Genomic DNA, 26,291 nt, shown 5'->3' on the forward strand with positions numbered 1-26,291 from the left:
TGATGATGATGATTATTATTTGTATATATAAAAATACTGTGCTTATTAATTGATGACCAATGTACATGATGACTGCTTATTTATATAACATGACTCCCAAATCCGTATAACCCAATTAATACTTTTCCTATAACTACTAAACTATTTACAAACCTCTTTTAGCCAAATAATCAGCAATATCTAAATATAAAGCCACTGTATTAACTTCAGGAGCAGGTTCTTCAGGTACGATTTTTGAAACTAATCTTTTAAATCCATTAGTCCAATTAATCAAATCTAAATGATCAACATTCATCAAAGTACCTAAGTAATTCCCCCATTTTGAAGACTCAACACTAACCATTCCATCATTTGGTCCAGCTGTTGCATTTATTATATTCCAAGTTCCATAAAAAACATTATACCATCTTGGTATAAAGCTTGCACCATAACTAAAATATTGTACATTTGGATCATTTGGAACTCTTTTGTTGAAATCTCTGAGGTATGAAGTGGTTAATTGATATATACTTGGTGGTAAGATTTTTTCAGATTGAATAGTTTGTGTTAATCCAACTAAATGATCTGCAACTTCAGAACCATGATGTGGAGTAGTTATTGTTGTTAAACTTACAACTTCAAAATTTTTATTTTCAATTTGTGATATTAGATATCTACAATCTAATCCACCCATTGAATGAGCAATCAAATTGACTTTAATTTTTTCTTTATTTTCTTTGAAAGTTGAATCATCTTTTGTTTCCTCTTGTTTTGTTGAATTAGGGTTTTCATGATAAATATCAGATTTTGATTTTGATCTTAATTTACCTGTATATTTTGAAATATAACGATTCAATTCATTAGCTCTATCTTCAATACTTCCAAATCCTGGTACTTTAGCAGTGATGACTGTTGACCCTTTAGCTTCAAGGGCTTCTTCTATCCCGATCCAATATTCAAGAGCTACACCTCCTCTATCTTGTAGTTGTTGTTGAGATTCTTTAGATTTACCACCAGATAAAATACTAGATACTAGATTTAAAGACGGTATTAGCAATACTCTATCAAATCCAGAAAGTCCATGACATAGTACTATAGGCTATAAGATAAATGTTAGTACTTAGATCTATAAAAAAAGATGTTACCAATACATACATATTTAGGTGCTTGATATTCCTGTTTTAATTTTAATTCATTAATCAATAAACTTGATTGCTCTGGGGTACCAAATTCAATTTGTTCTTTAGTTAAATCATCTTTTTTGGACCAACTAAACCATTTCTTAAAATTATTAAATGTTGATTCCACAGTCTTATCAAAAGGATCAGTATGTTCATCATCAGATTCTGTAAATATAACTTTGTTGAATTATATAGTTGTGGTTAAACCTGTAGTCACAAGAGCAGATCCGAGTTTTAAAAATCTTATACCACTCATCATTAGGTATGTGACTGCACTCTATTGTATCTATGGTTTGTCTAATAGTGTATATGCAGATGATCAGTGAAAGATGGGGTAAAGAACGTGCTTTATAATATTAAATAAACGTGTTTAGAATAAACTATAAAAAGATGTATAACTGGAAAAAAAAAACTATCGATAAAGAAATATTTCAGACTTCCTCGAGACGAAAACAATGTGTCAAAGCGATAAAAAAATGTTTTTCTTTGCTTTTTTTGCGGTTCGCGACACATTTTCTAGAAATTCGCGAATGTTTTTTTGGGAAGTTGTCACACTACAAATAAAAATGTTATTTAACCGTGAATTTTGATAAGAAAATTGGCAGAATTATAAGGTTTTATTGATTAATTAGTATTTGGATATCTGTTTTGAGGATCTAATTGTCTTGTTGAGTTCAGATAATCAGAGCCTAATTTGTGGCCATGTTCTCTTCTATTTCTCGCAAGATCAAAGTCAAATTCATAGTTATTACTATCTTTTGCTCTAAGCGTATCACGTTCTCTAACATCTAGTTCATGGGATGATGATCTTGTTGGGGATTCATCTCTTTTACCATGTCTTTTGGAGCTATTCCTTATATTTGGTCTCCAATTTTCCACTAATTTACTAACACTTTGACTAAAATCAACATGGATTCTTCTTTCATCAATCAATGTATTATCCATTTTGAAATATGCAGCTTCACAAGATTTTTTTGATTCATATTCAATAAACGCATATTGTAAAGAATCACCAGTTTGTTTATCTGTAATAACTTCACATGATAAAATTTTACCAAATCTTGAAAAAATAATATTTAAATCATCACTTTTGGTTAATGGATTTAATTTACATACAAATAAAACATTTTCCATTGGTTTAGCTTCAGCTGATGGTAAATCTCCCATGATTTCTAATGTGAGTGCTTTTGTTTCAGCTTCTCTAGCTTTTTGCTCTTTCAACTCTTCTTCTGTTAACTCTCTATCTTCAAGATCTAAATCTTCATTAGAATCTAATTTAATACTATTCAATTGTTCTTCAGTTGGTCTTGGTGGTCCACGTGGTATTTCCAATCCTTCAATATCTTCAAATGGATCATTTAGCACATATGTATAATGAATTCTTAAATCTTGTAATGGATCATAATCATCATTTATAGGAACATCATTTAATTTATCCAATATATCTAAACCTTCAGTAATTTGACCGAATGTAATTGAATTCTTAACAATAATTTTATCATCTTGATCTTTCAATGTTATATAACATAATGAAGTACTGAACAAATGATTTTCACCTTGTTTACTCTGTGTTGATAATAATGAAACTGCACCTTTCTTATTTTGTGGTAATCTATTCACTTGAGGTTTGAATGCCTTGAACCCACCAGCTAAACCCCATGCTGATTTACCTTCATCACTCAAGGGGTAATTTGGATCACCAAACTCAATAAATAAATCTCTTTGAAGGTTATAGAAAGGTGCAAATGTGTAATATTGGGCTTTACATAATTTAATAAAGTTTTTAGATTCAAGGGGCGATTCTTCAGTGTATAAATCTATGACGATTTGTCCTGGTTATGGTTAGTCAATTTGAGAAAAAAAAACAGAAAAAGAAGCCAGTGAGATAGCAAATACATACCTTTTGATGTCTGGAGAAGCACACTCATTTCCAACTAATACTAATATGATCCTGGTCAAAGACTGTGTAGTAACTTTTGGTGAATTTGTTCTTTTGTTGATGCTTTGATTTTGTTTCGTAAATTAAACCGCCTTCCCAAATACTCGCGAAATTCATAACGAACAAGTGATTCCATACGGAGTCCAGAATCAAGTCCAGAATCACCAACTACGAAATGACTTTGTCATAAATATTTATAATTATATATACAGAATTCTATTTACCAGATACTTTACCAATCATGAAATCTTTTAAAAGCGACATGGAATTAACAGCTTTCAATCCAAAACTTCTTAATGCCACAATTGGCTCAGATCTAATTGAATATAACTTGTGTAATTTATCAACAACACCCAAAAGCAAATGATTTTCTGGATAACGATCAGCCCAATAAGGCTCTAATACTAATGGATTCCCAATATCCAATCCTCTTTGCATACCTTTTTCAATAGCCCCAACTAAGGATTGAACATCCATTTGACCCATGTTAAGACCTTGACCTGCTAATGGATGTGTAGTATGTGCAGCATCACCAACTAGGGCAATTCTTTCTGAAACATAAGAATCAGCATGTGATAACTTGAGGGGGAATCTAGCACGAGAATTTTCTTCAATAGAAACAACTTTTAGTGGGAAATTTTCTTCTAATTGTTCATCTGAATATTTTTGAGTTGCATGATTTATTCTCCATTGAATATCTTCAATTAATCCTTCAGTTTCTCCTTTATTAAGTTGTTTATAATAAAACTGCATATCAACATCTTCCAATACAAACGCTGCATTAATTAAATTAATGAAAATCTCACTATCAATCTTGGTTAACATTTCAGAATTTTCCACAGTTTGTGACCAAACTAAAGTTGCATTATCATCTGGTAAAGGTAAAAGAGCAATTGGACCTGTTGGTAAAAATCTTTGCCATCCTGCGTATTTAAAAACTGGGAATTCTAATTTTAATGTAGCAACAACACCAAATCTATTATAAAACCAACCTCTTGATTCAATACCTGAAAATTTTCTTACTGGAGAATTGAAACCATCAGCACCAACTAATAATCTTGTTTTGATTTGTTCACCTGTTGATAAATGTACCACAGGCCATTGATTTGTTTCATCTTTAGTTATTTGTTCAACACGAGTATTATCTCTTAAATTTAATCCAAAATCTTCACTTTTAAGTTCACTTTCTTGTTCTAATTCTTTTATTCTTTGATATAATGATGATTGAATATTTACATTCTCCACCATGGTGGCCATTGAATGATGATCAAATTCAATTTTTGCATCACTTAACCCTTCAGTAACAACAATTGAATCATATGGTTGAATTCTATCTTGTTTAATAAATTTCCAACTACCAGTCTTTTCCAAAAAATTAATAGTTTGTGGTGTTAAACTAACAACTCTATTTGTGAAATGTTCAGGAGTTTCATCATAAAATTTCTTAACAGGATCTAAATTAAAACCTTCAACCAATTCAATTTTTAAATCTTTAGTTATTGATGAATTTTTTAAAGATGCTCCTAATGTAAGACCAGCTGGACCACCACCAATAATCAAAACGTCTACTGTTTTCACAGGTGGAACCACGCTCTTTGCTGTAGCCAGTGCTCTCTTGAAAATGAGTGACATTGAGTGAGTCTTTCTTCTCTGTGATTGTTTGAGTGGTTTGAGATCAGATTTGTTGAACTTCTTTTAAATCGAACCATTCAAGTTTTGTTTAATACGATGGAATAATATATGGGAAGCACGGGCTGCGTAACCATTGGTATAGAAGTGGTCGAAAATGTATGGAATTTGATGATTTTTGGATCAAAAGATATCAAAAACATTTATAAGCGCATCTCTTTTGTATAAATGTGATCAATCATCTATGAAACCCTTCAGATCACATATTTATTTGTTGTTCCTGACTCTCACATGTTAGCTCATCGCGATCTATAGCTGTGAAAAAAAAATCATTATCACCAAAATTCCCAAATATGCAACCATAGATCAGGAAAAAAATACATATTATTCACATAGAACTTTAACAGAAACAATTGACTGTTTGTCTTTGATCAATTATCCATATCCATACCTCATTCAGTCAAACTGTTCCTATTCAAAACTTCAAAGTCGGTCCAATTCCCGACTATAAAACATATATTCAACAAACGGTGAGTCAAAAAGACCTTATAGGTGATAAGAACATCCATACTAATCGTTTTCCTAGATTTTACACCAAAATGAGTCCCGATATCGTGTTGATTAACAAATTACAAGTCCAAGCAATTACGGGTAAAGATTATTGGGATAGACCATTTCCTCAACCAATTAATATTTCAGTTAGACTAAGGACTGATTTTAATAAAGCTAGTGAATCTGATGATTTAAAATATTCATTAAATTATGCAGTAATTTCAAGAAATATTACTGAACATTTTGAAAATAATAAATATAAAAATTTTAAATCTTTGGAAAATATTGCAAATTCTGTTTCTAATGTTATTTTAGATGAATCAAAAGGTGGTGGTGATAATGTTGAGATTAAAGTATCTGGTGAAAAAACTGAAATTCGAGCTGAAGATATTGAAATTACTATAAATCGTTTTAAACAAGATGGACAAGTTCATAAGATTGAAGGAACTGTTGACTCTATTAAAATTAGTTCATTAAAATTATTAACTTTGATTGGTGTCTTCACTTTTGAAAGATTTAAAAAGCAATTTGTTACAATTGATTTAGATATAAAATATGATACTGCCAACCCAGTTGATTATTATAAAATCATTGAAGATATTGTTACATATGTTGAAAATGCAAATTTCAAAACTGTCGAGGCATTAATTGATTCAGTTGCTCAATTAGTTATACAAAATAATGCATTAGAAGTAACTGCCAAAGTGGAAAAACCAAATGCTATAACTTTCTCACAAGGTGTCGGTGTTGAAGTTACAAGATCTGCTGAATTTTTTGCTAATTCACCTAGGATTGATGTTAATAATATTGTAACCATTGATAATTTCAAAGAATCTTTCAACTTACCACAAAGTTCTAATGGAAACAAATCAGATACTCATTTAGTATATATTGCATTTGGATCAAACACTGGGAATCAAGTTCAGAATATAATATCTGCAATTGATGCTCTAAATTCTTTAGAATCAACTCAAGTCCTAGAAACTTCCTCATTATATGAAAGTGAACCAATGTATTACTTAGATCAACCAAAATTTGTTAATGGTGCACTTAAATTACAAACCAAATATTCACCACAAGACTTATTAACCCACTTGAAAAGAATTGAATATGATTTATTAGGAAGGGTTAAAATAATTGAAAATGGTCCAAGATCAATAGATTTAGATATATTATTATATGATGATTTAGTTTTAAATGAACCTGATTTAATCATACCACATATGAGAATGATTGAAAGAACATTTGTTTTACAACCCTTATGTGAATTAATATCACCAATTGATATACATCCAGTCACTGCAGAACCTTATCTTAATCATTTAAAACAATTGTATAAATCTTCAATTGATCATTCTTTACAAAAATCAAATCAATTAACCACCATAGTCCCATTATATAACAAGTTTAACACCACTAACAACTCAACAAGAAATTTAGGTTTTGATTTATTAGGAAATTCACACAAGACTAGGATTATGGGAATCTTGAATACAACACCTGATTCATTTAGTGATGGTGGATTAAATGCATCTGTGGAAATTGCCATTAAGAATGCTTTAGAGATGGTTCATGCCGGGGTTGATATCATTGATATTGGTGGTGTTTCAACAAGACCAGGATCTATAGCTCCGTCTGAAAAGGAAGAATGGGAACGTGTGGTTCCAATTATTCAAGCTATTAGATCTCATAATGATGAATTGTTGAAAAATGTTGTTATTAGTATTGATACTTATAGATCGCATATTGCCCTGGAATCAATCAAGGCAGGTGCTGATTTGATTAATGATATTAGCGGTGGTCTTTATGATGATAAGATGTTTGATGTTATTGCTGAAACTGGGGTACCATATATTCTTAATCATACAAGAGGTACACCAGATACAATGTCAAAACTCAATCAATATGAAGAAAATTTAAATGATAATTTATTAGAATTTACTAATCCAGGTTATGAAATTTCTGAAGTTGATGAAACTCTATTAAAAGCCATTTCTAGAGAACTGGTGGAACAATATCAAAAAGCTATAAGTCATGGTGTTAAAAGATGGCAAATTATTACAGATCCTGGTATTGGATTTGCTAAAAATTTAAAACAAAATTTAGCAATTATTAGAGGTACTCCATTAATTAAAACTTATTCAAATTATAATCAAGAAACGAAAGAATATGGTAGTTTGAATGGGTTACCAATCTTACTAGGTCCTTCAAGAAAGAAATTCATTGGTACTTTAACCAATGAAAAGAATCCATCTGATAGAGTGTTAAGTACTGGTGCTGTTATCATGTCATGTATTGGTTATAAATCCGATATTGTTAGAGTTCATGATGTTGAAGAGATAAAAAAAGTTGTTGCCATTGGTGATGCATTGTATAAAGATTTAGTTTAATCAGTGCTTTAAATATTCTACAAATTAACTCCACTGTCTATATTTTCCTGATAACATAAATTGAACTTTTGTTGTATTAAATTGTTCGTAAACATATATATATATAAATTAGAAGTAAAAGTAAACAGTCATGAAATTAATTAACGTAAAAAAGTTATGACATAGAGTCTTCTGCACCTTTTGATCTCTTTCAATCAATTTAAAATCACCCAATCATCTTCAAATTATTCCACATCAAATATCACCACTCTCACTAAATCAAAACAAAATTGATCTAAGCAGTAGCTTCACCTCTACAGTCACGAGAAATATGACCAACATCACCACATTTGTAACAAGTTTTAGTTGAAGTGTTAACACCACCTGAAGCTGATGTACAATCTTTAGCTAAATGACCATCTTGAGAACCACATGCATAACATTTAACAACACCAGCTTGACAATCACGGGCGAAATGGTTTGGACCACCACATTTGTAACAAGTAGTAGCTTTATTATTTGATCTTGGTCTTTGATTAAAAGATCTTTGTGGTCTTTCTTGTTGAGGTTCTGGACATTCTTTTGAGATATGACCAAATTGTGAACAATTGTAACAACGAGTACCTTTAGCTTGTTCAGTACAGTTGGATTGAACATGACCAACACCACCACAACCATAACATTGTTTTTGAGTATCTTGACGAGGTTCTGGACAATCATTAGCTTGATGACCTGGGTTTGAACAGTTGTAACATAAACGTTCTTCTTGAGTACAAGCTTCAGCTAAGTGACCAGCTTGACCACAGACATAACAGGTTCTTGGGAAAACAGCAGCCATTTTTGTTATATAGATATATTTAATTCCTTTCTTCTTCAAATTAAAGTGACTATAAAAAAGTGTCAATTATATATAAATCAAAATCTCGCCTGTTATAAAAACTTTTCCTGATCTTTTTTTCCTATAAAAGCTGTACATCATAGTAAAAGAAAAAAAACTCCGAGAAAATTTACCCGGTGCGATGAGCCGATGGGAAAATGTTGCGCTGACCAAACGTATAAGTAAAATTATCAAATTACATCATTTTTAACAATAGGAATTTGATTCAAATTTATGCTATGAAAATGCTGTGTATTATTATTATTATAGGATATCAAGCTCTGAATCATCTTCAATTTCATCTTCTTTTTCAGATTCACTGAGGATCTCTTCAACATCATTTCGATTTCCTTGAGAATTTGTTGGTTTAGTTGATGGTGCAACAGGAACAGGATCTGTTATATATTTACCATAATCCACAGTTTCTTCAAGTATGTCTAATGCTTCACCCGCTGATATTTTCAAATCCTTAGCAGCCATTCTTACAGCAACTTCACATGATAAGACATAAAGAACAAATGAATCTAATGACCAAAATTTCATTGTCTTATTAATCAATTGAGCTTTTTCAAGATCTTTTTGATAATGTTGTTTAATTATTGATGCAATTATAGCTTGTCTTTTAACACCATAGAATCCAATAGTAAAATGAGAAATTGGAAGTCTAAGAAATTCTGATGATGATAAATGTGTACTTGGTGATTCTTTAGCAATATCTGATGCTTCTGCATAATATGGTGAATCTAGTTTACCAGAAAGTATCTTGGGGACGCATGATAAATGAGGTGTTGCTTTTGCAATAAAATCATCTTCATCCCAAACAATTGGAAATGATTTATTTTCATATTTAGATTCAATAATTTTTCTTTGTTTTTTGAAATTTTTAGCTTCATTAAATTCTTCAAAATTGTTAACTAATCCAGTATCAAATGACTCATCAATATCTATATTAATATAACTTTTATTTTTATCTTCTAATTCTGGTGTATCACGTTTAGTAATTTTAGATTTTTGTAAGGTTTCTAAGAAATCATCATTTTTAGCTTTGGTATTGGCTAATAGTTTACTGATTTTACTCTCACCAGTTAATTTAGATTCTTCCTCTGTAAATTCAACTTCAGGTTCTTTTACAGGTTCTTCTTTGTCTGAATTTTTGATCTTTGCAGTTAAAAATGAATCAGGAACTGATGATGGTGGTGCTTTTGTAGCTAATTTTAAAGTTTTATTACTTCCTCCCATAAGTTTCTTCTCTTCTTCTGTAAGATTGTCCAACAAATCTATATCTTTTGCTGAACTATTATCATTCTTGGACTTTTTATTATTTGATTTCTCTTTTGATTTATTATAGTTTTCACCTCTTGATGCATCGAATGCTGGATCTATCCGTCCAGGGTTTGGATTTGAAACTCTCTTTATTATTTTACTAAATGTAGGTCTGACGTCTGAAAGTAAATTTGCTTTATGAGGGCCCAAATCAGGAGCAGTCTTATATTTCCCAAATTTTGCAGCTTTACTAAACATTGAAGGTTTCTTCTGTTTCTTTACGGGGCTTTTTAAATCAAACTCTTCTTGTGATATATTTTCAAGATCATCTTCTTCATTTGAAGATCTCGATTGTTTTTCAGGTGTTACTTCACGATCAGAACTTGGATCACTAACAGTAATTGGCTTCCCCTTGTAATCATGTTTCCTACTACCAAGTGATTGATAGCTCCCTTGTCCTATACGTGGTGGAGGTGGCAGTCTTCTAATTGAACTAGTCAATCTAGGTTGTGTTTGAGATCCACTTGATTTCTGACCTCTTCTTGAAAAAGCATTGGACATTTTAACTTGTTTCTTTCACTAATATGATTCTCTAGATAAGATACACGTAACCAGCTTGAAACCAATCTTTAAAACGCGTGTTAAACCACTTCAATTCCAATTTTTCTTTAAATGGTTTGGTCAAATCTGTATACAAAATTGTTTTGATTTTTCAAAATTAATGAATTTCCTGCGCCAACCGATGGGTCTTTTCGATTTCAATCAAAGTGAAGGCCAAAACAAAGGATTCTACTATGAAAGAGAACAAATTATTTCAAAGGATTTAAGCAAAGGTTCTTCTTTGATTTCAGAAGGTATTATTTCAAGATGACTGTGCAGTACTTCAGAGATCTTGTGACAGTGACACTCCCAGACAACGCCAATGCTTCAAGAACATCTCGTTATAGACCAAATGAAGTCATAACATTACAATGGAACAATCCAGCTTCAAGAATAGCATATAGTAGAACTGATGGGACACTTAGAATATGGAAATTGAACAATTGTGAATTGGTAAATCTTCCTCCAGTGGTGATTGATGATTGTCATGCTAAACAAGTGGAATCTATATCATGGAATCCAGCTTCAGAAACAGATTTAGCTACTGTTGGTAATGATGAAAAAGTTAAGATATGGAATACTCAAAGAGGTGCTTTGATCAAGGAGATGGATGTTGGTGTTAATGGTAATATATTGGTTCAATATTCTGGAGATGCTAAATATATTGTCTCTATAAGTAAACAAAATGTTATAAATATCATTGATTCCAAGAGTTATAACATTGTGGAAACTATCAAAATTGAAAAAAATGTTTATTCAGTAACATGGAATAATAATTCATCTTTTTTGTTCTTTGGATTATCAGATGGTTCAATTTTATTATACAAATTTGCAAATGACAAGTTAAATCATTTACATACTTTAAAAGGTCATAGATCTATAATTAAATCCTTAAAATTTGAAGCAAGAGGTAATCGTTTAGTCGCTGGTAGTAATGAAGGTTCAGTTACAATCTGGTCAATGGATACAATGGCTGTTACATCTATATACGCAGAGATTGATGAACCAGTAGCACAAGTTGATATATCAAGAGATGGTACTTATCTTTCAATTACATATGAAGATGGTGAACCTGCAAAAATTTTTGAAATTAGTTCACATAATGAATTTCATAAACTACCCAAATGTATTGCTGGTGCTTCAACTTATCCAAATTTATGGTTTTGTCCTATTAAAACATTATTTGCTTATTCAACAAGTGATGGTGAAGTGCTTTTAACAATGAAAGGTTCAGGTCAAGGTGGTAGATCAAGAGATAGATAATTATAAATATAAAAAATATACAGCGCTTTTCTGGTTATACTACTATTTTGTGTAATTACTCATTCATGCCTTTATATATGTATTTTTGGTAGTGTTTTGATGATCTAAGTTCATCAAATGATTTTTCTTTTTTATATACAAGTTTATCCTTCTACTATACATTCATGTTTGCTCCGAATATCAACTTAGATATCAGATAATAAAAATTCAGTAGCATTGAAATAATCTTCTGAAACATAATCTTTCAATTCTTCTTTTGATAACCAAGCAAATTCTAAATTTGAATCTTCTGGTTTGAAAGAACCAGATAAAATATGAGATTTAATAATATATTCTCTTGTTAAATCACTGCTGGAATCATCTGATTTCACAAGTTTATCATTTTGGAATTTTAAAACTGCAGTTACTGTATTTGAAACATTCCATGTATTTATAGCTTCACCTCCTAATTTTCTTAATCCTTCTTCTGCTACTTCATTTAATCCTTTTGATGTATTCTCTATTGAGAATGATGGTAATCTCCAACCTAATTTTGAATCTTTAATTAATAAATATAATGTTCTTGGTAATTTACGTTCAAGACTTGTTATATCATTAATTTCATCCGCTTTAGTGATTCTTGAATTTGGAATAACTGGTCTATTAATTTCATCTAACGAACTACCTTCTTCAGTTTCTTGTCTTGGAATAACAATTTCTTGTTTCAATCTTCTTTCTCTGTTATGAACAACATCTGGTTTACCCTTTTCATAGAAAACACCTGGTTGTTTAGTAACTGGACCTTTTTGTGCTGCAACAAAACGACGTTCTGAAAGTGTACCTTTTCTAAAATAATAATATTGAGGGAAAGTCCACATTAAACGACGTTCTAATTCTTCTTGATAATTATAATAAACTTTTTCAAAAGGTGTTAAATCTGGTGTAACAATTGGATTTCTTGCTAATAATAATGTAGATCTTAAACTTTCTAATGGTATTGTTTCTTTAACTTTTGGAGCTGTCGCTAGACATCTTTTGAATACTATAATCATATTGTTAGTATACAAACTTCACATTAAGACAAGGCATCTTCACTATCTGAATCCATTACTTACTTATTGATCTTGACTGCACCATTTTTAACAAATATATTGGTCTTGAACTAGATACTAAACTAAAAACTTCTAAAACTTATTTACCTTCAATCTTTGAATTTTTCACTTTCAACAAAAAAAAATTGTACATTGAAAGATCAAAATTCGCGAATATTTTTAAAAAAGTGAACTCGCGAATTACTTTCAATTAAATCTTGGGCGTACCGGGTAAAACACCATACAAATTAATAAATAATATCATTTCATTAATTACTACAATCTTGTATAAAATATAAGTATAATACATTTAAAGAAAAACTATATAAAATCAAACATTATTTTGCTACTTTTGCTAGACTAAGAATTCATAATATTAAAAACAATGTTCTTTTTCGTTGATCTATTGTTGACCAGAATTTTTAGCTTGTAAAAAGGCCATCAAGTTTGATAATTGAGCATTAGCATCACCACCGGCAGCTGGTGGTGGTGGGGCTTGTTGAGCTGGTGGACCTTGTGCTGGTGGACCTTGAGTTGGAGCTTGTTGATTAAACAAGTTAGCTAATGGATTAGCTTTATTATTTGAACCTTGCATAAAAGATGGAATTGTAGAATTATTGAAAGGATCAGTATAACTATCATCAGGTTCACCTGGTTTAGTTGATCTTGGACCATTTCTTGAACCATCAGTTGGCATTTTCTTAGAAATAGCTTTTGATGAAACACCTTCACCAATTTCAATATCTGGTTCTTCCATAACTAAACCTGGAACTAATGGTCTTTCCATACCAACACCACCCCATTCAGCTGCATTAACCCAACGTCTATCAGCTTCTGTTAATCTTGCTAATGGAATCATACTAATACCATGTTGATAATCACAACAATCACGTGGACCAAAACCAACACCCCAACGAGTTCTTAATGAATAACGACCATCTTTATTAAATGATGACATGACATTTTCAGCTTCAGCTCTTGAATAAACTTTAACAAAAGCATGTTTACGTTCATTGTTTAAAATAACAGATTGAACTTCAGCAAAAGGTCTCAATACAGAAGCTAATTCCAAATCATCCATATAATTTGGAACACCACCAATAAATAATGTACGACTTAAAACTTTAATTGAACCACCTGGTAAACTTTCATCAAAACTAACATGTTTTTCTCTGTAATGAGCAGTGCCTGGAACATTACGTTCACCAACAACATGACCTGCTGGTGGAAGATCTTTATTAATTCTTGATCTATCTGGTGATCTTGATCTATTACGACCTCTTCTTGAATAATTATTTCTATCACGACTTGAATCAGGACCAGCACCATTATTACTTCTAAAACTTCTAAAAGCTTCTTCTTGTGATAAAGCAGCACCACGGCCACCAACTGGTGGTGATTGTTGTTGGAAAGGAGCTGGAGCTGATTGTTGTGCAGTTGGTGGTTGAGGTAATGGTGGCATTTGACCTGAAGCTTGTAAAGCTGATAACATTTGTAATAAAGCAGCTTGTTGAGCTTGAGGATCTTGAGAAGCTAAACCTGAAGATACATTTGCAGGTGGTTGTGGTTGAGCTGGTGCTTGAACTGGAGGTTGTTGAGTTTGACCTGTTAAAGCAGCTAAATTCTTCAAGATATCATTAGCATTAGCTGGTTGAGCTGGTGCAGCGGCTGGAGCTGGTGCTGGAGTTGGTGTAGCTGAACTTGGAGCTGAACCACCAAAATGTTTAGATTTAATGAATTGTATTTGTCTTTCTTCGAAAGTATTTGATCTTCTCCAAATTTCTAATAATTTACCAACTTTTTCCTTTTGTTCTGGAGTAATAACTTCTAAAACTAATGATAAAGCTTCTGGGATAAATTCATTAAATTTATATAAAGCATCAGCAAATGTACCTTCTCTAGCATTAGCTGAAACAGTTTCACCATTTTTATTGGCTTGTTCTTTATAAGCTCTCGCTATAGAGTCGATGACATATAACCCACCTAATTTATGAGTAGATGGTGCATTTCTTAAGTATTTCTTTGCTTCATCAACAAAATTTGATTCATCCTGGTTAAAAAGGGTTAGTATATACAACTTCTTGAAGGGGAATCACTGTATGAGTGTCTGAGTGTATCTGATCTAAAGATATTTTGCCACTAAAAACAAAAAAGAGCAGAATACTTCGATTTTGACTTTAAGATCAAATCACATTCATGAATCACATTAGACACTTATAGGTTTACCAAATACTTACGTTAACATTATCAACGGCAATTTGAGTCAATTTCTTAATACGTGAACCTGAAATACCTGATTTCATAGATTTTAACCCATCTAAAACTTCTACAAAGTTCTCAACCGACATTTTTGAATTTTGATACAATTTACTCTTGTTATGATTTGAAAGTACACTCTATAGTTACTTGAATTAATAATTAAACCTTTTTTGTTTACGTGTAGATTATGATATATCTTAATTGAATATTACTTTTCAATCTCTCAATTAACAAAATTTACCAAAATACAATTAATACGTGAATACAACTATATTATAACTTTCTTTTCTTGCTTGAATACTAGTCGTAAATGATACTGATTACGATACGTGTAAACTAATTCTGATACTTGAACTTTTCACTTGTTATCTGAATACAATATCTACCAAAAAACGATGAATTTGTTTATATTCTATGAAAAGTGGTTGGTAAAAGAATGTGATTTCATTAATTTGTTGGCATTTTTGTACCTTTTTTTTGGAGGCCAATGAGGTGATTTCGTGAAAACCAGAGGGTAACCATTAATCACGTGGTTTTGGATTATGTAACTGATTATTCATCATATTAAGCTTTGGTACAATACAATTCAATTTTAAAATTAATAAAGTGTTTTATATTACAACCTTCTTCTATACATCTAGTTCTTTATTTTTTCCAAGTATTCGTTATGTAGTTTCTTTTGTGCATCATATTGTTTTTGCAATTTCTTTTTAGCACTCTTGGTAACTTCATTACCTTCTTTATCTTTTGTTGGAATACCAGGTTCATCCCATTCTGAATATTCAGAAGTTTTAAATAAATCATTTGGTGCTGTTTTAGCTTTTTCCATTCTTTCTTTTTCTTGTTGTTCTTTTAATTTTTGTTGAGCTGCCTTTTTAGCTAATTTTTCCTTTTCACGTTGTTCTTTTTCTTCACGTTGTTTAATTAATTCAGTCTTTTCAGATTCTGATAAAAATTTAACTAAAGCTGGTTGACCATCTGTACGATCATCTAATGAAACACCTAGGTTCAATAAACCAACATCACGTAATTCATCACAAGCTTTTAATAATTCAGAATATTGAACCTTGTTTATGGAACCTGAACGAACAGCATCTCTAAATGAAGATAATTCCTTGATATATGGTAATAATAATTCTTCAGTTGAACCTGATGAAGTTCCATCTGCTGAATCTTCATCTTTCCAACCAATATTATCTGATCTTGATGGGAACCCTAAAACATTTATAATTCTAGTGATAAAATAAGCAACTTGTAATAAGGCATCAATTCTTAATTCAGTACCAACATTAACAATATAAGTATTAGAAGTTGAAACTAATTCAGCAAGTGATTTCAAGACTTGTGGTGTAGATAAATTATCACAGAATGCATTATGAACATCATCTTGTGTTTTTTCTAAACTTTCAAATAATTTTGTTTCTAAAGGTCCAGTTTTGATGGAAATAATGGCATTTGAATCAAGACGGCTCTTATAATCATTATTTAAAGCTCTAACATTTTTAAAGAATTTATTTAAAGTATTTTCAAAACCTTTAACTTCTTGAATCAAAGCAACTTTAAAATCTAATTGATTATTCCATTGTGATGAAGCAAATGCTAATCTTAATTGACGTGGTGTATATTGTTCTAAAGCTTCTTGAATTGTGATGAAATTTTTCAAACTTTTACTCATTTTTTGTCCTTCAATGTGTAAATGACCTGTATGTAAGAAATAATTGACCCATTGTTCATGATCATAACAAGCTTCAGATTGAGCAATTTCATTATCATGATGTGGGAAGGCTAAATCGATACCACCTGAATGAATATCCATTTCTTTACCCAAGACAGCTGTAGCCATAACTGAACATTCAATGTGCCATCCTGGACGACCTTTACCCCATGGTGATTCCCATTCAGGTTCACCTGGTTTTGATGATTTCCAAAGTGCGAAATCATTTGTAGATCTTTTACCTGAACCAGTTGATAATGAACCTTCACCATCAGCAATCAAATCAGCTTGACCTCTATTCCATGGTTGTAATTTAGCATAATCATGATTTTCTGATTTATCAAATCTAACAGTATCAAAATAAACTGAACCATCATCAGTGGCATAAGCATAACCATTTGAAATGATCTTCTCCACAAATTCAATAATTTCTGGGACATATTCTGAGACTCTAGTGACAATAGTTGGTGGTAAAACATTTAAAGCAACCATATCTTCATTATATTTCTTTTCCCAAAATGCTGGAGTAGCTTTAAAGATTTCTGGATCATTTATAGTATGACCTAATTCTTCATCCAAAACTGGTACAAGAACATCTTTAATATTTTCGAAAAATTCATCTTTTGGAATTGTTTTATAATTTTGGATAGCTGATAATGCAGTTTTGGCTGATTTCAAATGCATTGGGAATTTTGGTTCTTGAACTTGCTTTTCAGTAACATTAACTGATTCTGACCAAGTAATAAAGTCCGATTCTGAACTTGGAGCTTCTGATAAGTTTTTAGTAATGAATTTACTCCATGCATCTTTACTCTTACTCAAAACTGATTCATTAACAGTTGATTCACCAGAGTATTGCTTTTTGAATTCATCAAACAAATAGTTGACTCTAGCTCTAATGATGATTTTGTCATCAATATCTGTAACATTTTGAACGAATTTGATATTATACCCAAAATAATCTTGTAAGATTCTTCTATTGATATCGATTGTAACATAGTTTCTAGCATGACCCATATGACTTGAATCATAGACTGTAGGACCACATGAATACCATTTGACATTCTTTCCTTCAATAGGTTGAAATTCAGTTTTTGTTCTTGTTAAAGAGTTGTATAACTTCAAAACTGGTTCACCATTTTCAGTGGCATTTTTCTTGACCGGTGAGTTCCACTTAGGCTGTGTGACTTTAGCTTTATTGACAGTAGACATGTTCCTCAGTAGCAGTGTCTTTACTTTACTTAGTATCATGCAATGGAGTTGACGCTGTTCAAACCTGGATTTGATGTTTATAAGTTTATTACTCACAAAATGTCTCAATATTTTTTTCCACGTATACGTTCGCGAATTTTGTTTTAGTACGGTGATATTTTTTTTATAGAAGGGCGCTTAAAAGTCAATTAGAAGGCGTAATTGTAAGCAAAAGAGAGGAATTTTGAGGGCTGATTTGGTTATAACTTGTTTCAAAATGTGAGTTTTTCGATGGTGGAATCATTTGATTATGGTATTTCTGGTTACTAACATTGATTAAGGTCTGCTATCTACAAAGTAAGTTTACAATGTGAAGGTAAGCGCGTTTAGTATGGTGAAATATTAACAAATTTGGTGAAAAGTTATCAATCCAGGGTGTGAGATCGTTTGATCCAGGGTCACAAGAGACAATTGAGTTTGGAAGACCGTTGACATTGATTGTTGGTCAAAATGGTACTGGTAAGACTGTGAGTATGATATTTATTCTCAAATTGGTTATTTGCTGTATACTAACTAGTGATGTTAGACTATCATTGAATGTCTAAAGTATTCAACAACTGGTGATCTTCCACCAAATAGTAAAGGTGGTGCCTTTTTACATGATCCAAAGATGACAGATGAAAAAGAAGTCAGAGCACAAGTTAAATTAGCATTCACCAATGCTTCTGGTGTATCAATGATATGTACCAGAGCTATGCTTTTGACCGTTAAGAGAACTACTGCTACATTCAAGACATTAGAAGGTCAATTATTAGCTTTACATAGAGGTGAAAGAACCACTATAAGTACTAAATGTGCCGAACTTGATGCTCAAGTGCCAACATATCTTGGTGTCTCTAAAGCTATTTTGGATTATGTTATCTTTTGTCATCAAGATGAAAGTTTATGGCCATTAGCTGAACCATCAGTATTGAAAAAGAGATTTGATGAAATTTTTGAAGCCTTGAAATTTACAAAGGCATTGGATAATATTAAAGTGATACGGAAAGATATGGCTGTTGAAATCAAGTTGCTAGATCAATCGGTCAAGCATTTAAAGACTGATAAAGAACGTGCAGATCGTGTTAAGGAAAAAATCAGTGTTAGTAATAAACAAATTGAAGATTATAGAGAAGAAACTGCACTTCTAGAGGAAGATTTACAACGTATAGCTAAAGAAAGTAATGAACTTTTCAAATCTAATCAAGAATTTCAGAAAGTTTTATCTAAATTAGAAAGTTATAAGCATTCACAAAGATCATTGAATGAACAAATTTCAAGATTGGAAGATTCCACAAGATTACTTCCGGAATCTGATGAAGATATTCAGTACAAACTAGCTAATTTCCAAAGCATGGTTCAAGAAGCACAATCTAAAGTTAATGATTTAAAATATGAAGTTAGTGATAAACAATCAAACTTGAAAACACTGAGACAAGACTATAGTCATATGATCAGAGAGGAAGGTCAATTAAAGGGTAAAGAAGCTGAATATCAAGAAAATTTACAAAGACGTGAAACTTTAGTTAATTCAATTGCATCCAAATTGGGTATAGATTCAAGTTCGGGCGATGTGCAAAGTTTTGAAAGTGAGTTAACTAGCTTGGTTGATAATAGTGAAAGATCATTAGAGTCATTGGTGAAAACTGCTAAAAGGGCAGAAGCTGATCTTTCACAAAAATTGAAATTAGTTTCAGATTCCAAATTGAAAGAACGTCAACATAGAGATTATACATTAAGTGATATAGAAGCTCATGAAAAGGAAATCAAAGCACAAAACAATAAGATCAACGATTTAGATGTTAATGAAGGTGGTCTTGAGTATGAAAAGACCAAATTGGAAGATTTAGAGACAAAACTTAACAAATTGAAAGGTGAAAAAGTTGTTGAAAATTTATTAAAAGATATCAAGACTAAAAATACTGAAATTTCAAATTTAGAAATTGAACTTGAAAATATCGGTAATGAATTATCTCAGAGTCATAAACAAGCTGATGCGCATGCTAAAATTTCTTTATTGAAAGATGAAAAAAGATACAGAGAAAAAGCTCTTGCCAAACTTATTGAAACAAATAATGAGATTTTCCAAAAGGAACAACTAAATATTGAAGATTTAGATAAGAGTTATAGAGCTAAAGTGAACAAGGCAACAGCTGAAGCTAAAAGAGGTGAAATCGACTTGAGTAAGTTACAAGACCAATTTTCCAAACTTGAATCTGAAGCGTCATTCAAGAAGACAACAATTTCCAATTATGAGAAAGAATTAGAATCATCTTTACAAAAATATAATGATGAAGTTGAATTTGGTATCGATGATTATGATGATGAATTGGGTGATGCAGAAAAGCAATATAAACTTGCATTGGAAAACTTAAAGGTTACTAAAACAACATTAGAGTTTAATAAAAAAGCATTAGAAATTGCTGAATCTGATCATTCATGTTTTTTGTGCTCAAGAAAGTTTGATGATAAGCCAGGGCTGACCAACTTTCTAAAAGCTTTAAAAGAGAAAACTAATGGTGATGCTGAAAAATCTTTCCAAGAAGATGTAGTGGAAACCAAAGAATATTTGGATAGTTTGAGGTCGTTGTCACAAATAGTTGATAGAGTCAAGACGCTGAAGGATAAGGTTAAAACTCTTGAATCTGAAGTTGCAAAATCTGAACCAGGATATAAGAAAGTTGAATCTGAGTTTACTACACAAAAGGCTAAAGCAGATGAAGCTAAACATAAACTAGAAAGTCTTAACGACATTAAAAATGCAGTTAGTGAAATCACCAGAATGAAGCATGACTTATCAAATGTTTCATCTCAATTATCTGATAAAGAGAAAGAATTAAATGATTATGGATATTCTGCTAAAAGCTTAGATGAATTACAAAAAGAACAAAAGGAGAAGCATACAACTTTGAAAATTTTAAGAACTGAAGTTAATACCCTTCTTGAAGAGAAAGACTCTAAACAACGTGAAGTTTCCATCTTAGAAGGTAATGTTAAGGATAAAAGATTAGCAATTAGTATTATTGAAAGAGGTCTTGTGGAAAAGGAAAATTTGTTGAAATCTATTGAAGAGTATAAAAATAAGATTGTTAAATTACAAGAACAAGCTGCTAAATCTAATGGTATTCTTGAAGAATTAGAAGAGCAGGTTAATCAAGCATCTTCTGAACTCTCTGCAAAACAAAGAGAAAATGAAGTTTCCATCAAAAACCAACAAAATGAAGTTAGTAAATTCAAAGATCACCAAAAGGAATTTTCGAATTTGAATGGATCCATTACATATTATGTAGATGTTGACTCCAAGAAGTTGGCTAAATGTCAAGAAGAAGTTTCATTAATCAGTACTCTGATTGCAGAACATGAAGAAGAAATTGAATCAACTTTAGCTCGTGTATCAGATGAAGAGAAAAAATTAGCGGATACAAGTAGTGAAGAAAGAAACTTGAAGAATAATTTGGATATAAGACATATGCAAAAGCAATTAGATAATATTGAACATGATATTGAGAGTCTTGATGCACAAAATGCTGAAAGTGAAAGAGATCGTTATGAAGAACGTTCAGCAGTTCTTAGAGAACAATATTCCAAGATGAATGCAGATTTAGCTGGTAAAATGGGTGAAGTTAAACAAATTGAAGATCAAGTTAAACAATTTGAAAAAGAATTGAGAACTGAATTTAAACAAGTTGAACAAGCATATCAAGAAGAATGGGTTAAACTACAAACCAAGACTTTAGTATCAAATGATTTGAATACATATTCAAAAGCTCTTGATTCTGCAATTATGCAATACCATAGTATTAAGATGAAGGAAATCAATAGAACAATTGATGAATTATGGAAAGGTACATATAGTGGTACAGATGTTGATACAATCATGATTAAAAGTGATCAAAACACTGCAAGTAAAGGTAATAGAACTTATAACTATCGTGTTGTTATGGTGAAACAAGATGCTGAATTAGATATGAGAGGTAGATGTTCAGCAGGTCAAAAAGTGTTAGCATCAATTATTATTAGATTAGCATTAGCTGAATGTTTTGGTACAAATTGTGGTGTTATTGCCCTTGATGAACCTACAACTAACCTTGATGCTGAAAATATTGAATCATTAGCAAGATCATTAGGTAATATTATTGAAATGAGACAAAGTCAAAAAAATTTTCAATTAATTGTTATTACTCATGATGAGAAATTCTTAACTTATATGAATGCTGCTAAATATACTGATCATTTTTACAAAGTTAGAAGAAATGAAGCTCAAAAATCTCAAATTGATTGGGTTAATATTAGTCGTGTATCAGAATGAATTGTTGACTACATCTATAACTATTTGCATTAATACATACAATTATTTATTATTAATTCTCACTCTAATGCCTTTGATACCCAATTTCTATAATCTCTCTGTCTTTCAGCCATATCTTTCATAACTCTATACTTAACTTCCAAAAGTTTTACAAGTTTTGGATCACTAACTTCAGGTTCATATACAACACCATCTTCATTCAAATTAGAAATTATTTCTAACAATGATTTTCTTTGAAATGCAGCTATACCTAAATAAGCAGCACCTTTAACCCCAGAATATCCTGGTTGGGTCTTACTAACTTCAACAGGGAGACCAGTAACCATAGCTAATAATTTCACAAATCTTAAGTTTTTAGCTTGGCTCCCCGAAATGATTACTTTTCCGATATCATGTCCTTTTAAAGATTCCAAAACTTGTTTAGTTTGAAAAGCTAAAAATTCTAAAATACAAAGATATTTCAAAGTTAAATCATTCAATGAAATATCAGTTGATTCTCCAATGAACACACCTCTCATTGATCCATCTGCATAAGGTGTTCTATTTCCTGATAAATCACCATACAAAAAATTATCTTTATTCTTGAAATGTGCACTTTCTCCAGTAACAGCCTCCAAAATAGTTAAACGATCTTCTAATAATGTAAATGGATCTGATTCAATCTGTTTGAAAGCTGGATGAGTTTCAAATAAATGTTCAATAAGTTTCCCAGTTGTTGATTGACCACCTTCAGAAACTTGTAATTCAGATATTAAAGTATTATAAGGCCCCCAAATACCTGGTGATGGTGATGGATTATTATGTGCAACAAGGAAACAAGTTGAAGTACCTGCAATCATAGTTAATGTATTTTGAATTTTTTTACCACATGATGCTATCCAACCAGCATAACAATCGATTACACCATGTCCTATGGCTAAGTTTTCTTCAGTTATGTATACTAATGAGCCAGCATCAGGTATTGGTAAATATGTTTTGGTGTATGAAGATTCTAATCTTCCAATAGCTTTGAAATTTCCATTTGATAATATATCAAGATCTAATCTCTTCAAGAGGTCTAAATCCCAACCTTTTATTGATCCATCCATTGCAATATGATATCCAGTATCACTTGTCTTTAAATCTTGGGTCCCTGTGGAAATATTTGAAGCTTTGGAAAGTTTGAAAGTAATAAAATCATAAAGTTCAAAGAATACAATATCTTCAAGATCTTGATTTGGGATGTTATCAATTAGCCATTTTATTTTTGGTAACCCCATTTCCTCTATAAATGCACCACCATGATAATTCAGTAGCTTATCTCCTTTAAGAGAATCATTGATGTCTTTTGTTTCCTTTTCAGCTCGACTATCCATCCAAAATACTATATTTTGTTTTGAATCTTTGAACCCATAATCAACAGGATAAGGAACCAGTCCATCTATTGTCCTTTCCATAACTACCATGGAGCAAGTTGCAGCAACCCCAATACTAACTAGTTTGAATTCTTCATCTTTTAATTGATCATTGATTCGATTGATACATCTATCATAGCCCTGGAGAATTTGTTCAGAACTTTGTGTCACAAATTTTGGATTTTCTAAAGATTGGGTATAATCCAAATTCTCACTATCTACAGCCACAATCACACCGTTTGAATCCGTAAAAGCGACTCTTATCGATGACGAACCCACATCAACACCAACATGATAGTACTTCATTGTGATTTAGTGTCTCTGTTTACCACTGTTTTGAATAACTTTGTTATTTTTCGATGACGTACCAGCAATTTCGTGTATAGTGAAATTTTAATGCTCATCGATTAAAGTTTTGGACCGGGAAATGAAAAATCTACACATGCAATTTTTTAAGCTTAAGACGGAACTCTGCACATTTATAAACAACAGGTTCCCGCTGAAATCAAAATCAAAATTAAAACATCAACAACTTCAACAACTTTCGTTTCAAATTGATTGGGAATAAAGCTACAAAAGACACAGATCACTTCTACAGAGAGACACGTTGACAGAGTTCCCATTAGCCACAACGCTAGAAAACAAAGGCGAAGATCCAGACTGAACAATGTCAGAAGGCCGCATCGTTGAGCAGAATATAATCACATCCACAAGTCCAAAGAGTAGCAGTCCATTAAGCCCAGTTTCCAGATATACCAGTGATGAAGACCATCTACAACCGTACACAGGGATCGATCAGACGGTGGAAGATGCTAGTGATATGAGTGAAGATGCCGCTGCGTCATTTATAGGTGGTACATCAGTCACATCAAGGCCAGCAGAGGGTCAACAACCATTAGAAGCCCAGGAAGAACTGTTTGATGACCAAGTAACCACTGGTGATTTAGAAAGTGGTAAATTTAAGAATGAGCACAAGACATTTACTTTCCAATTGCCATTTGGTGGGAAATCATTATCCCTGTTTCCTTCATTCAAAAGTTTAAGACAAGGTTTACCCATCATTGGAACAAATTCTGATGAAGATGAAGATGGAGATTCACAATTCTCTTTAGATGAAATTAAATACAAATTGAAAAAACAACAATCAATCAGTACACTGGAAGAGAGTTATCTATTCAAGAACAAGAAAGGTGCTGATAATACCCGTCTAAGAGCTTTGAAAAAAGCTTTAACACCGAATATAGCTTTAGATCTATTAAGTAATGATGATAGGAGACATACTTTAGATACCATCTGGGATGATATAGATGGTGATGTTGTGGTGATTGGTGGGTATAGAGGTAGTATTCTTAGAGATGCTCGTACACATAAAAGAGTTTGGATTCCTTTGAGAGCTGGTTTCAATATTAGAAAAATTGACCTTAGAATTGGACCAAGAGATAAAGATGAAGATCGTGCACAAAGGAAAATAATACCTGATGGGATGTTAGATCATGTTGGTCCTGTTGATATTTCAAGAAAATTAAAAGCAAAACTTGATAATGGTAAAACAAAAGTTCATGAGTTTGGTTATGATTGGAGATTATCTTCAGATATAAATTCACAAAAATTGATTGATTTCCTTTCAACATTAGACAGTAATAAAGGACCAAATAAGAGAGGTGCTATTGTTATAGCACATTCAATGGGTGGTCTTATAACTCATCATGCAATGCAACAAGATCCTTCTTTATTCCGTGGTGTTGTTTATGCAGGTGTTCCATCTGAATGTCCAAATATTTTAGGTCCAATTCGTTATGGTGATTCCGTTATGTTTAGTTCCAAAATACTTACAGCTGAAGTAAATTTCATGATGAGATCTAGTTTTGTTTTCCTTCCAAGACATGGACGTTGTTTTGTTAATAAAGATACTTATGAGACTTATAACTTGGATTATTTTGATCCTGAAGTATGGAGTGAATATAACTTATCACCATTAGTCTCCAAGGAAAGATTACAAAAACCTGAAAGAAGACAAAGTTTAGAACATGCTACTCATCAAAAACCAACACATTTAATATCATTAGATATGAAAAAATCTTCATCAACTTCAAATCATAAAAAACCAACTGAAGAATTCCATGCCACATATGAAGAATCAATGGATTATTTATCAAGAACTTTAAATAGAACTAAGAAATTCTTGGATGAATTAGATTATGAACCAACAAAAAAATATCCACCATTAGCCATAGTGTATGGTAATGAAGTTCCTACAGTTAGAGGTGTTAGAGTTAGAAACCTACAAGATATAAAAGATGGTGAATATGATGATTTTTATTATGGACCTGGTGATGGTGTTGTTCATCATAAATGGTTGATGCCTGAAAGACGTGGTTTCCCAGTGGAAGCTAAAATTGCAAGTGCCGAAGGTCATATTCAATTATTAACTGATTTACCAGCTATGGGTGCTGCTCTTGGTGCTATATTATGTGCTGAGAATCAACAAAAACATGCTGAAGAACTTTAAACATGTGCCTTTATTTTTAATGACAAACTTTAATGAAATTTGATTTATCTTTTGCATACATTCAGTTATTTTTTTTTCAAAACTTGTATATATAATAGAAAATAAAGAATGAAATAGAACTTATGATAAATATACTGTAGCTTTTGTGTTTTTT

The 26,291-nt window shown here is 31.6% G+C and overlaps 12 protein-coding genes across 12 annotated transcripts; 4 read left to right on the plus strand and 8 right to left on the minus strand.

The window, feature by feature from the left end:
• Nucleotides 1-145: 145 nt before the first annotated feature.
• On the minus strand, nt 146-1,419 carry TGL2 (triglyceride lipase; the record flags this gene model as incomplete). Its single annotated transcript, XM_011277614.1, has 3 exons — nt 146-1,071; nt 1,131-1,337; nt 1,410-1,419. 3 exons carry the CDS (start codon nt 1,417-1,419, stop codon nt 146-148), a joined length of 1,143 nt encoding a protein of 380 aa, XP_011275916.1.
• Nucleotides 1,420-1,784: 365 nt separating this feature from the next.
• Nucleotides 1,785-2,327, minus strand: BN7_1705a (RNA-binding protein; the record flags this gene model as incomplete). Its single annotated transcript, XM_011277615.1, has 1 exon — nt 1,785-2,327. The coding sequence occupies one exon, from the start codon at nt 2,325-2,327 to the stop codon at nt 1,785-1,787; it is 543 nt and encodes a 180-aa protein (XP_011275917.1).
• Nucleotides 2,328-3,315: 988 nt separating this feature from the next.
• On the minus strand, nt 3,316-4,731 carry COQ6 (putative N,N-dimethylaniline monooxygenase COQ6; the record flags this gene model as incomplete). The annotated part of the gene is made up of 1 exon (XM_011277616.1): nt 3,316-4,731. One exon carries the CDS (start codon nt 4,729-4,731, stop codon nt 3,316-3,318), a length of 1,416 nt encoding a protein of 471 aa, XP_011275918.1.
• A 596-nt stretch (nt 4,732-5,327) lies between these two features.
• On the plus strand, nt 5,328-7,670 carry FOL1 (trifunctional dihydropteroate synthetase/dihydrohydroxymethylpterin pyrophosphokinase/dihydroneopterin aldolase FOL1; the record flags this gene model as incomplete). The annotated part of the gene is made up of 1 exon (XM_011277617.1): nt 5,328-7,670. One exon carries the CDS (start codon nt 5,328-5,330, stop codon nt 7,668-7,670), a length of 2,343 nt encoding a protein of 780 aa, XP_011275919.1.
• Nucleotides 7,671-7,944: 274 nt separating this feature from the next.
• GIS2 (mRNA-binding translational activator GIS2) lies at nt 7,945-8,487 on the minus strand (the record flags this gene model as incomplete). Its single annotated transcript, XM_011277618.1, has 1 exon — nt 7,945-8,487. One exon carries the CDS (start codon nt 8,485-8,487, stop codon nt 7,945-7,947), a length of 543 nt encoding a protein of 180 aa, XP_011275920.1.
• A 303-nt stretch (nt 8,488-8,790) lies between these two features.
• RTC4 (Rtc4p) lies at nt 8,791-10,350 on the minus strand (the record flags this gene model as incomplete). The annotated part of the gene is made up of 1 exon (XM_011277619.1): nt 8,791-10,350. One exon carries the CDS (start codon nt 10,348-10,350, stop codon nt 8,791-8,793), a length of 1,560 nt encoding a protein of 519 aa, XP_011275921.1.
• A 306-nt stretch (nt 10,351-10,656) lies between these two features.
• TEX1 (Tex1p) lies at nt 10,657-11,652 on the plus strand (the record flags this gene model as incomplete). Its single annotated transcript, XM_011277620.1, has 1 exon — nt 10,657-11,652. One exon carries the CDS (start codon nt 10,657-10,659, stop codon nt 11,650-11,652), a length of 996 nt encoding a protein of 331 aa, XP_011275922.1.
• A 185-nt stretch (nt 11,653-11,837) lies between these two features.
• Nucleotides 11,838-12,768, minus strand: MRPL17 (mitochondrial 54S ribosomal protein mL46; the record flags this gene model as incomplete). Its single annotated transcript, XM_011277621.1, has 2 exons — nt 11,838-12,649; nt 12,747-12,768. 2 exons carry the CDS (start codon nt 12,766-12,768, stop codon nt 11,838-11,840), a joined length of 834 nt encoding a protein of 277 aa, XP_011275923.1.
• A 2,850-nt stretch (nt 12,769-15,618) lies between these two features.
• Nucleotides 15,619-17,907, minus strand: CRS1 (cysteine--tRNA ligase; the record flags this gene model as incomplete). The annotated part of the gene is made up of 1 exon (XM_011277622.1): nt 15,619-17,907. The coding sequence occupies one exon, from the start codon at nt 17,905-17,907 to the stop codon at nt 15,619-15,621; it is 2,289 nt and encodes a 762-aa protein (XP_011275924.1).
• Nucleotides 17,908-18,396: 489 nt separating this feature from the next.
• RAD50 (MRX complex DNA-binding subunit) lies at nt 18,397-22,234 on the plus strand (the record flags this gene model as incomplete). The annotated part of the gene is made up of 2 exons (XM_011277623.1): nt 18,397-18,405; nt 18,473-22,234. 2 exons carry the CDS (start codon nt 18,397-18,399, stop codon nt 22,232-22,234), a joined length of 3,771 nt encoding a protein of 1,256 aa, XP_011275925.1.
• A 59-nt stretch (nt 22,235-22,293) lies between these two features.
• Nucleotides 22,294-23,934, minus strand: MPA43 (Mpa43p; the record flags this gene model as incomplete). The annotated part of the gene is made up of 1 exon (XM_011277624.1): nt 22,294-23,934. The coding sequence occupies one exon, from the start codon at nt 23,932-23,934 to the stop codon at nt 22,294-22,296; it is 1,641 nt and encodes a 546-aa protein (XP_011275926.1).
• A 361-nt stretch (nt 23,935-24,295) lies between these two features.
• Nucleotides 24,296-26,137, plus strand: BN7_1714 (uncharacterized protein; the record flags this gene model as incomplete). The annotated part of the gene is made up of 1 exon (XM_011277625.1): nt 24,296-26,137. One exon carries the CDS (start codon nt 24,296-24,298, stop codon nt 26,135-26,137), a length of 1,842 nt encoding a protein of 613 aa, XP_011275927.1.
• Between the last annotated feature and the right edge of the window lie 154 nt (nt 26,138-26,291).

This window comes from Wickerhamomyces ciferrii, contig 00039 (assembly GCF_000313485.1).
Source record: "Wickerhamomyces ciferrii WGS project CAIF00000000 data, strain NRRL Y-1031 F-60-10, contig 00039, whole genome shotgun sequence".
NCBI classification, from domain to species: domain Eukaryota; kingdom Fungi; phylum Ascomycota; class Saccharomycetes; order Phaffomycetales; family Wickerhamomycetaceae; genus Hansenula; species Hansenula ciferrii.